This window comes from Bufo bufo, chromosome 2, assembly GCF_905171765.1.
Source record: "Bufo bufo chromosome 2, aBufBuf1.1, whole genome shotgun sequence".
NCBI lineage: Eukaryota > Metazoa > Chordata > Amphibia > Anura > Bufonidae > Bufo > Bufo bufo.
The window spans coordinates 566,231,070-566,243,513 of NC_053390.1; the positions used below are offsets into that span (position 1 = coordinate 566,231,070).

The 12,444-nt window shown below is 42.5% G+C and overlaps 1 protein-coding gene across 5 annotated transcripts in view; it reads left to right on the forward strand.

Annotated features, from left to right (window-relative positions):
- Positions 1-12,444, forward strand: part of PDLIM5 (PDZ and LIM domain 5) — a 207,458-nt gene that overhangs the window by 134,125 nt on the left and 60,889 nt on the right. For all 5 annotated transcript variants that reach the window (XM_040418165.1, XM_040418167.1, XM_040418168.1 and 2 more), the window contains one exon: positions 10,062-10,196. In XM_040418165.1, coding sequence (XP_040274099.1) covers positions 10,062-10,196 — 135 coding nt within the window. The remainder of the gene's footprint in view (positions 1-10,061; positions 10,197-12,444) is intronic.

Sequence of the window (12,444 nt, forward strand, 5' to 3'; positions counted from 1 at the left end):
ACACGGAAAGCGGAAATGTGCGTTCCGCATTTTGCGGACCGCACATTGCCGGTACTAATAGAATATGCCTGTTCTTATTCGCAATTGCGGACAAGAATAGGACATGTTCTATTTTTTTGCGGAACGGAAGTGCAGACCCGGAAGTGCGGATCCGCAATTACGTGTCCGGGCAGCACATCGTGCTGCCCCATAGGAATGAATGGGTCCGCAATTCCGTTCCGCAAAATGCAGAACGAAATTGCGAACGTGTGAATGGAGCGTAAACCTGTATTTGCAGATGGGATTGGAAACCGATGCATTGTTTAATAAACCACAATATTACGTCTTAGATAGGCACTCGGACATCTAGAGTGCATGCAGCATACATAGTTTTATTCACAATATTATAACAGCAATCAATAAAAACAAATTTATTAGAACAATTAAAATGTTAAAAAATAAATGAGATAGGAATAAATATATATGAAATGATTAGATATATACTCAATGTAACTCCACCCTGGTATGGAAGGTATTTAGTCCATTGATGCACTTCAATCCACTATAGTCGATGAGGTAATTCGAGACAAATAGTTCATATGAACAGTTCTCCTTGATATCGAATATACGTATACCTCCAGATCGATACGATTGTTTAAAGACTTAATGTTAAAATTTCGAGAAAAAAAGTAGTGTTTTATCGATCAAAATAATATAACCAAGGAGAACTGTTCATATGAACTATTTGTCTCGAATTACCTCATCGACTATATAGTGGATTGAAGTACATCAATGGACTAAATTATTAGGGACTGAGAGGGCAACAAGTCGCGATACGAGCACCGGTACCATCCACTTGGAGGTAGAGCCACCCTTAGACTCTATACACTGTATATATGTGTGTGTGTGTGTATATATAATATATATATATATATATAATATATTTAATAAATGGTTTTAATATATTAAAGGGAATGTTTCATCAGAAAATACTGATTGGTTAAATCACGTTTTCATATTTTAACATATTTTGTAAGAATTTTTTGTGAGTTTTTTTTCATGTCACTATCTATATTTAAAGGGAACCTGTCACCGGGATTTTGGGTATATAGTTGAGGACATGGGTTGCTAGATGGCCACTACCACATCCGCAATATCTAGTCCCCATAGCTCTGTGTGCTTTTATTATTAAAAACCGATTTTATACATATGCAAATTAACCTGAGATGAGTCAGAGCTTGAAAATATGACTCTTCTCTGGTCACACAAGTAAGATCTGACTCTTATGTTAATTTGCATATTTATCAAATAGTTTTTTATACTCCATAAAAGCACACAGAGCTATGGGGACTGGGTATTGCAGATGTGCTAGTGGCCATCTAGCAACCCATGTCCTCAGCTCTATGCACAAAATCCAGGTGACAGGTTCCCTTTAACCACTTCAGCCCCCAGTGCTTAAACACCCTGAAAGACCAGGCCACTTTTTACACTTCTGACCTACACTACTTTCACCGTTTATTGCTCGGTCATGCAACTTACCACCCAAATGAATTTTACCTCCTTTTCTTCTCACTAATAGAGCTTTCATTTGGTGGTATTTCATTGCTGCTGACATTTTTACTTTTTTTGTTATTAATCGAAATTTAACGATTTTTTTGCAAAAAAATGACATTTTTCACTTTCAGTTGTAAAATTTTGCAAAAAAAACGACATCCATATATAAATTTTGCTCTAAATTTATTGTTCTACATGTCTTTGATAAAAAAAAAATGTTTGGGTAAAAAAAAAATGGTTTGGGTAAAAGTTATAGCGTTTACAAACTATGGTACAAAAATGTGAATTTCCGCTTTTTGAAGCAGCTCTGACTTTCTGAGCACCTGTCATGTTTCCTGAGGTTCTACAATGCCCAGACAGTACAAACACCCCACAAATGACCCCATTTCGGAAAGTACACACCCTAAGGTATTCGCTGATGGGCATAGTGAGTTCATAGAACTTTTTATTTTTTGTCACAAGTTAGTGGAAAATGATGATTTTTTTTTTTTTTTTTTCTTTTCTTACAAAGTCTCATATTCCACTAACTTGTGACAAAAAATAAAAACTTCTATGAACTCACTATGCCCATCACGAAATACCTTGGGGTCTCTTCTTTCCAAAATGGGGTCACTTGTGGGGTGGTTATACTGCCCTGGCATTCTAGGGGCCCAAATGTGTGGTAAGGAGTTTGAAATCAAATTCTCTAAAAAATGACCTGTGAAATCCGAAAGGTGCTCTTTGGAATATGGGCCCCTTTGCCCACCTAGGCTGCAAAAAAGTGTCACACATCTGGTATCTCCGTACTCAGGAGAAGTTGAGGAATGTGTTTTGGGGTGTCTTTTTACATATACCCATGCTGGGTGAGATAAATATCTTGGTCAAATGCCAACTTTGTATAAAAAAATGGGAAAAGTTGTCTTTTGCCAAGATATTTCTCTCACCCAGCATGGGTATATGTAAAATGACACCCCAAAACACATTCCCCAACTTCTCCTGAGTACGGAGATACCAGATGTGTGACACTTTTTTGCAGCCTAGGTGGGCAAAGGGGCCCATATTCCAAAGAGCACCTTTCGGATTTCACGGGTCATTTTTTACAGAATTTGATTTCAAACTCCTTACCACACATTTGGGCCCCTAGAATGCCAGGGCAGTATAACTACCCCACAAGTGACCCCATTTTGGAAAGAAGAGACCCCAAGGTATTCGCTGATGGGCATAGTGAGTTCATGGAAGTTTTTATTTTTTGTCACAAGTTAGTGGAATATGAGACTTTGTATGAAAAAAAATAAAAAATAAAATCAGCATTTTCCACTAACTTGTGACAAAAAATAAAAAATTCTAGGAACTCGCCATGCCCCTCACGGAATACCTTGGGGTGTCTTCTTTCCAAAATGGGGTCACTTGTGGGGTAGTTATACTGCCCTGGCATTTTCCAGGGGCCCTAATGTCTGGTAAGTAGGTAAATGACCTGTGAAATCCTAAAGGTGCTCTTTGGAATATGGGCCCCTTTGCCCACCTAGGCTGCAAAAAAGTGTCACACATGTGGTATCGCCGTATTCAGGAGAAGTTGGGGAATGTGTTTTGGGGTGTCATTTTACATATACCCTTGCTGGGTGAGAGAAATATCTTGACAAAAGACAACTTTTCCCATTTTTTTTTATACAAAGTTGGCATTTGACCAAGATATTTCTCTCACCCAGCATGGGTATATGTAAAATGACACCCCAAAACACATTCCCCAACTTCTCCTGAGTACGGCGATACCAGATGTGTGACACTTTTTTGCAGCCTAGATGCGCAAAGGTGCCCAAATTCCTTTTAGGAGGGCATTTTTAGACATTTGGATACCAGACTTCTTCTCACGCTTTGGGGCCCCTAGAATGCCAGGGCAGTATAAATACCCCACATGTGACCCCATTTTGGAAAGAAGACACCCCAAGGTATTCAATGAGGGGCATGGCGAGTTCATAGAAATTTTTTTTTTTTTTGGCACAAGTTAGCGGAAATTTTTTTTTCTCACAAAGTCTCCCGTTCCGCTAACTTGGGACAAAAATTTCAATCTTTCATGGACTCAATATGCCCCTCACGGAATACCTGGGGGTGTCTTCTTTCCGAAATGGGGTCACATGTGGGGTATTTATACTGCCCTGGCATTCTAGGGGCCCTAAAGCGTGAGAAGAAGTCTGGAATATAAATGTCTAAAAAATTTTACGCATTTGGATTCCGTGAGTGGTATGGTGAGTTCATGTGAGATTTTATTTTTTGACACAAGTTAGTGGAATATGAGACTTTGTAAGGAAAAAAAAAAAATAATTCCGCTAACTTGGGCCAAAAAAATGTCTGAATGGAGCCTTACAGAGGGGTGATCAATGACAGGGGGGGTGATCAATGACAGGGGGTTGATCAATGACAGGGGGGTGATCAATGACACGGGGGTGATCAGGGAGTCTATATGGGGTGATCACCACAGTCATTGATCATGCCCCTGTAAGGCTTCATTCAGACGTCCGGATGCGTTTTGCGGATCCGATCCATCTATCAGTGGATCCGTAAAAATCATGCGGACGTCTGAATGGAGCTTTACAGGGGGGTGATCAATGACAGGGGGGTGATCAGGGAGTCTATATGGGGTGATCACCACAGTCATTGATCACGCCCCTGTAAGGCTTCATTCAGACGTCCGGATGCGTTTTGCGGATCCGATCCATCTATCAGTGGATCCGTAAAAATCATGCGGACGTCTGAATGGAGCTTTACAGGGGGGTGATCAATGACAGGGGGGTAATCAATGACAGGGGGGTAATCAATGACAGGGGGGTAATCAATGACAGGGGGGTGATCAGGGAGTCTATATGGGGTGATCAGGGGCTAATAAGGGGTTAATAAGTGACGGGGGGGGGGGGGTGTAGTGTAGTGTAGTGGTGCTTGGTGCTACTTTACTGAGCTACCTGTGTCCTCTGGTGGTCGATCCAAACAAAGGGGACCACCAGAGGACCAGGTAGCAGGTATATTAGACGCTGTTATCAAAACAGCGTCTAATATACCTGTTAGGGGTTAAAAAAAACACATCTCCAGCCTGCCAGCGAACGATCGCCGCTGGCAGGCTGGAGATCAACTCTCTTACCTTCCGTTCCTGTGAGCGCGCGCGCCTGTGTGCGCGCGTTCACAGGAAATCTCGCGTCTCGCGAGAGGACGCGCCGGCGCGTCCAGGAGGAATGAATCAACCACCTCCAGGACGCGTCTGTGCGTACAGCGGTCCGGAGGTGGTTAAACAATGTATATTATTCTGCAATTTTCACACTGGCCACTAGGTCTAATAATAAGTCATGATTTCCTGTACAGGTAACTTTTCAGTAGCTGTTCTCATTATCACCACAGGCGGAATTACGGTGACAAGTATCACCTCTGTATAGATAACACAGGATCCCCCATTCACAGTGGGTGATATTACAGCTCACCTACTCCCTCCTGACCGCTGCACAGGTCAGAGCATGCCTAGAAAAATCTCCCAAAGAACTCAGTGAGTCAGCTTCTGTCCATTGTGTCCATTGCCCATGTAGCTGCTCTCATAAGACAGGAAGTCTTAAAGGTATTGTTCAATTTATTTATATTGATGACCCCTTTAACATATTCTATGTTATCGTTACATTTAGAGATGAGCGAATTTTATGTTATGAAATCCGTGCACGCTTCGTTTGGTGGTAAAAGCAGAATTGCGTTATGGATTCCGTTACCACAGACCATAACGCAATTCCATGACAGAATGCATAACGGAATGCCTTTAGAGGCAAAATATAAAATTCGATCATCTCTAGTTACATTGGCTGACTTATGTATATGTAATTAATACATTACAGTACAAGCAGACTGACTCAATAAAAACAATTTGACTATAACATATTGTATGCCTATTGATCAGTGTGAAAACTAAAGGATTATATAGATTTTTTTAAATATAGTCACATATAAAAATAAAAAATCACAAAAAATTCTAAAAAAATATGGTGGTCATTTATTATACACCACTTTTTGGCGTATTTAGGTTGCAGATTTTGTCGAAAAGTTGTTTTGAGGCCAAATCTGTGACTGGGAGGGGGAAGATGGTTGGTGAAGTTTATGGCGTGGAAAATGGCCTTAAACTACGCCAGCAAGAGATGGCGTAAATTAAAGCATGTTGCGCGTCCATTGTAGAATTGATAGTGGAATATGACAGTATAAATCAGCAAAAGTATAGCTATAACATATGTTACTAGTGTAGTTTTAATTAGTATAGCCAACAGTCATTCCCAAGTTTGGCAAAATTACCCTCAATACACTACTAAACCCTTGTGTTTGTTGTTGCCTCTCTCACACGGGCATTGCGGGAAAATGTGCGGGTGCGTTGGGGGAACACCCGCGATTTTTCAGCGCGAGTGCAAAACATTGTAATGCGTTTTGCACTCGCGTGAGAAAAATCGCGCATGTTTGGTGCCCAAACCCGAACTTCTGCTTGGGATCGGTGTTCTGTAAGATTGTATTATTTCCCCTTATAACATGGCTAAAAGGGAAAATAATAGCATTCTGAATACAGAATGCATAGTAAAACAGCGCTGGAGGGGTTAAAAAAAAATAATAAAAAGATTTAACTCACCTTAGGGCTCTTTCACACTTGCGTTCTTTTCTTCCGGCATAGAGTTCCGTCGTCGGGGCTCTATGCCGGAAGAATCCTGATCAGTTTTATCCTAATGCATTCTGAATGGAGAGAAATCCAGACCGGAACGTTTTTTGGCCGGAGAAAATACCGCAGCATGCTGCGCTTTTTTGCTCCGGTCAAAAATCCTGAACACTTGCCGCAAGGCCGGAGCCGGAATTAATGCCCATTGAAAGGCATTGATCCGGATCCGGCCTTAAGCTAAACGTCGTTTCGGCGCATTGCCGGATCAGACGTTTAGCTTTTTCTGAATGGTTACCATGGCTGCCGGGACGCTAAAGTCCTGGCAGCCATGGTAAAGTGTAGTGGGGAGCAGTATACTTACCGTCCGTGTGGCTCCCCGGGTGCTCCAGAGTGACGTCAGGGCGCCCCACGTGCATGGATGACGTGTCGCATGGATCACGTCATCCATGCGCATGGGGCGCTCTGACGTCATTCTGGAGCGCCCTGGGAGCCGCACGGACTGTAAGTATACTGCTCCCCCGCTCCCCACTACTACTATGGCAACCAGCGTCCTGGGTGCCATAGTAACACTGAACGCATTCAGTTCACTTGCGTTTTTCCGGATCCGGCTGGCAGCTCCGGCAAATGGAGTACACGCCGAATCCGGACAACGCAAGTGTGAAAGGGCCCTTAGTCCACTTGATCGCGTAGCCGGCATCTCCTTCTGTCTCCTTTGTTGAATAGGACCTGTGGTGAGCATTAATTATAGGACCTTTGATGACGTCACTCCGGTCATCACATGGTACGTCACATGATCTTTTACCATGGTGACGTACCATGTGATGACCGGAGTGACGTCATCAAAGGTCCTGTAATTAATGCTCACCACAGGTCCTATTCAACAAAGGAGACAGAAGGAGATGCCGGCTACGCGATCAAGTGGACTAAGGTGAGTTAAATTATTTTTTATTTTTTTTAACCCCTCCAGCGCTGTTTTACTATGCATTCTGTATTCAGAATGCTATTATTTTCCCTTATAACCATGTTATAAGGGAAAATAATAATGATCGGGTCTCCATCCCGATCGTCTCCTAGCAACCGTGCATGAAAATCGCACGGCATCCGCACTTGCTTGCGGATGCTTGCGATTTTCACGCAACCCCATTCACTTCTATGGGGCCTGGGTTGCGTGAAAAACGCAGAATATAGAGCATGCTGCGATTTTCACGCAACGCACAAGTGATGCGTGAAAATCACCGCTTATGTGAACAGCCCCATAGAAATGAATGGGTCGGTATTCAGTGCGGGTGCAATGCGTTCAACTCACGCATCGCATCCGTGCTGAATACTCGCCGTGTGAAAGGGGCCTAAGAGTGTTCCCTTTGGGGAGGAAATCGGTTATCTCAATTTATTATTAGAAATAAATTATATGAAGTAGTAATAATTTGTATATTGAACAGTGATGGAATAATATTATGAATGTTTGTGGTAAAATTGTAGTTAGTTTTGCCTCCCCCTTCTTATCTCCTATTCATTGATAAAGCCATGTGACAATAGGCTTAGAAAAAGGTTGGCTGATAGGCCACCTTGTCTTTGGTGTCCAGCAGCACAAACTTTTCTCTGCTACTGTGTCTACAATGGAGGCCTAGACCATCCACGTCAGTGTTCCTGCCTAATATTAAAATGAGATGGAAAAGAGTCCAGTTAAAAAGGTGAGAGATCTGATGAGTCCAAATGAGCTAGACTCTTTTTCCTTTCACCTAGTGTAACTGATGAGCTCCTTCTAGTGTACCTCCTCCCCTGCTGCTCCTGAAATCTCACAATGCTTAGTACAAACTGGGTTATTTCACATGCGGTATATGCTGCAAATTTTTCTTACAAATTTTGCAGGCAGAAAATCGTCAGTTTATTGCAGTACCATGCTATGTAGTAACTCCATGTGAAATCCACTAGAAATCTGCAGCAAAATCTGTGACAAGTTTATGAAACTTATTTGGATTTTGGTGAGGATTTTTTTCTGCTGCATTTATGTCCTGTGTGGACATATCCTTAGGCTCTGTGTGGGTGGAGAATAAGTTAAGCTCCTACTGGGCTGGCATAGCCATTCTGACAGAGATTTTCAAGTAAGTACACTAGTCTCATCAGGTCCAAGAGATCTAACATTGAGGTAGTGGTAGACCTATAAAAAATTGCTAGGATAAAAATGCGCTTAAAGCAAATCTGTCATCAGTCTTCCCCCTTAAAAACTGCAGACCGCTCTAGGTAGGGGCTGAAGACAGCTGGTTAAGGATATCTTTACTGATGCTTTCATTAGCATCAGTGTAAAAAAGAACTTTTAATCCTGCATGTGCAGTTCCCGCACGTACCCCATGGGCAATACTCCACACTAAAGTGCTTCATGCTCTCCGCAGTGAGCTTCTGTACAATCTTTCCCCTCTGCTCTAAATAACGGCTGATGCGTCCTACCAGAAGACCACTTCTCTGAGGGGAGGGCTTGTAGAGCAGCTCAATGCAGGGAGCAGTCTAGCGCAAGGGACTGCCTTTGGGGCACTTGCCGGAGCATCCATGCCAGATTAAAAGTAATTTTTTTAACCGTGATGCTAATGCTAAAAGTACAGACAATGGTATATTTTCCCAGCTGTCCAAACCCCCCTTACCGAGCACTGCCAGCAGTTATCAAAACTGCTGATGGACTTGCTTTAAAATTGACTTTCCAAATAAAAAATAAAAAAAGTGTGTGTGTGCCGATATTCCGATAAGGTATGGGGAACACAGATCGCCCTGCTGACAGCGCTCTCCGTGTTCCCTCAGCAGCACAGGGGAGAAGCAAGCAGTGTCTCCCTCCCCCTGTGATGCCGCTGCCGCCAATGAGATGAGAGGAGAGAAGACAAGAGGAGGGGAGGGGCTGTGGGCACTGCGCCACCAATGATGTTAACTCACTCATTCATTCAAATTGAACAGGAGGCGGGAGCTGGCTGCAGAATCACATAGCCGGCTCCCGACCTCTATGAGCGGTAGCTGCTATCTGCAGTAGTTAACCCCTCAGGTGCCGCGGATCGCAGCTACCGCTCATAGAGGTCAGGAGCCAGCTATGTGATTCTGCAGCCAGCTCCCGCCTCCTGTATATGAATTAATGAGAGATTTATGTTCATTGGTGGCGCAGTGTGGCCCCCCAGTATTAATCATTGGCGGCGCAGTGCGCCCCCACCCCAGTATTAAAAACATTGGTGGCGCAGTGAGCCCCCCCGCCCAAGCCCCCACAGTTTTAATCATTGGTGGCAGTGGCCACAGGTTCCCCTCTCCCCTCCTCCTCCGATCAGAGCCCCAGCAGTGTAAGCCTGGTGCTCCAATCGGTTACCATGGCAGCCAGGACGCTATTGAAGCCCTGGCTGCCATGATGAGCTCCATGCTGCTGTGTGCACAAAGCACAGAGCAGCAGGGAAAGTGTGAGATCCTATTCAGAGAGAGACAGTATTAGCGATTTTGTGCTTTGTAGATGCTTTTTATTCTTTGCAGACCCTCCAGAAGTTTGAAAACATCCCTGTTCATAATATAATTTGAGATGACACAGATGATTGCTATAGGTTATATTATATCTAAATTGAAGCCTCATAATGAGAAGTTTCAAGGTTTTTAAAACCGCCTACAAATGTTCTTGGCCAGATGCTATACTTGCACTTAAATTGAAGCGTCACTTGTACAATGAACGTATGAGCTTACAGGAAAATGCTTTAATTGGTTTTGGTCTAGTTGAGCTTGAGGCTCAAAGCAAAACTAATCCCTAAAGCCATGTTACAAGCAGAGACAATACACTTATTGACAGTGGGCACTTATTAACCATTTTGTATATGGTGATAATCTGTATGGCAGCTAAACAACAGTTCAAGCATTGTTATATATTTTTTTCAAGTATGTCTGCAGGTCTTCCAATTATTACAGACAGTCATGCGATTCCTGTGGATGTAGCCATGTGCACAACGAGTACTCAGACAGAGGATGTTCTTTCCACCAGTGAACCTCCAACAGTAAATCCATCGTCACTGAGGTTGAACAAGCTCAATACAATCCCTAATGCATGTGGAGGAATGTGTCTTGTCACAATACTGCACTATTCGAAATCTACACTTCCAACAAGATTTACTTTTCTCATTGTTTTTAAAGGCAATCAATCACCAGTGACCTTCGTATCCAACTATGCGCATAGACACGTAGCTGTGGTTCACCTGATTAAAACGCTCTGTTACTGAGTTATGATGCTTTTTCTTATTATGCAGGTTGGGCGTTGGTGCAATAAAGGTCACCTTTCTCTCATTGCACGCAGGCTCCACCCCTTTCTGTGGCCAGCTCCTCCCTCACTGCTTTGATTGACAGGGTCAGGCAGTGGCAAAGCATCGAGGGAGGCGCTGGCCACAGAAAGGGGTGGAGCTTGGGTGCATCGAGAGCACTTCTGTCATAATTCAGTAACTGAGTCTCAGATCAAGAAAAGAAAGACAGCGCTTTAACCTCTTGACGACCTACTTCGTACAGGTTTGGTGGAAATCGCCACTTAAAAGATGACTCTTGCTCATGCAGCGGGCACCATAGCCGATGGGTTTCTGCTGAGCAGCAGCAGAGACCGGCAGCGGATGTATGCAATTAGCCGTATGGGTAATCTAATGTTTGGCAGTTATAGTCACCCAGGGGGACTTTAAAGAAAAGTTTTTAAAAATATCAAAAAATATAAAAGTTCAAATTGCCCCCCTTTCCCCAAAACTGCTAAAAAAATTACACATCATGGGCATCATGTGAAAACGCCCATACTATTAAAATATAACAATATTTATCCCATATGGTGAATGGCCTAACAGAAAAAAGATAGGCAATTCGCAATTTTTTTTTCACTTCACCTCCCCCTAAACAATCTATAAAAAGTGATCCAAGTCGCACACACTTCAAAATGGTATCACTGAAAATTACAGATCACCCCAGAAAAAAATGAGCCCTCATACAACTCTGTACACAAAACTACAAAAAGTTATAGGTGTCAGAATATGGCGATAAAAAAATATATAAATATATATATATATATATATATATATATATATATATATATATTTTTTTTTTATTAAAATGCAAGAAAAACTATACAAGTGTGGTATCGTAATCGTACTGAACTGGAGAATGAAGGTAACATGTCACTTTTGCCGCATAGAAAAAAAACCCTCATAAAACGGTAGCAGAATTCCAACCCCCCCAATTCCACCCCGTTTGGAATTTTTTTTAGCTCCCAACTACATCACATGCAATATTAAATAGTGCCATTAGAAAATACAACTTGTCCCGCAATTAGGCTATATGAACAGAAAATAAAAAAGTTATGGCACTGGTAAGGTGGGGAGTGGAAAATTCAAAAAAAGGAAAATCGCAAGGTCCTCTAAGGGCTAATCAGGTGAACTACAGCTACATGTCTAGGCAAACTGGATAGGAAGGTTGCTGGTGACATACTCACATTAAGTTATCACGTGTGGAACCTCCAATTTCCTGAACACAAAAGCAGTTTAAAGTGATGTGTATAGCACTGTGTATAGAGTCCTCTGTGGTAAACATAAACATGTAGAAATCAGTTTGTAGTGCAACATGGTCTTTTAGAGGTTAAAAAAAAATTACTCGCCTCATCCACTTGCATGTGCAGAGACTGTCACTCCTCTCTTGATTCTGTGCTCAAGTGTGATCAGAACCCCTATGGGGGCACTATAGGCTACATTACTGCTGGGGGCCACTATGGAGAACATTATTACTGCTGGGGGCCACTATAGAGAACATTATTACCACTGGGGGCCACTATGGTGGACATTATGTATACTGCAAGGGTTGAGATTTTATAAAAATAAAAAAAAGCCAGTGAAATTTATAAATTTTTAATGGCCATGGAAAACTGATGCAAAGCGGCCATTAAAAATGGACAAACGGACAGAAAATGGGTGCACAAATGGTTGAAAAATGGCCATGAAAAACTGACTGTGTGTCCGTTTTCATGGCCAATTTTTTTCACTGTCGTGTGAATGTAGCCTAAATGTACTGGAAATCAGCCACCAAATAAGCAAACACTTGTTTGCCGGCTAATCCAGTCATTTATGTGCCGCAAAGTATCGCTGTGTGTCTGCAGCACAACGTTCTGTATCCGTACAAATGAGCATGTACTGCTGACAAACGATAAGTCTATGAGGATGAACGTTCACACTTCCCCACACAGCTGCGTTATTATTGCATGTAAAAGTGGCAATGATCGGAAATGAATTTTTGTCCATTTGTCC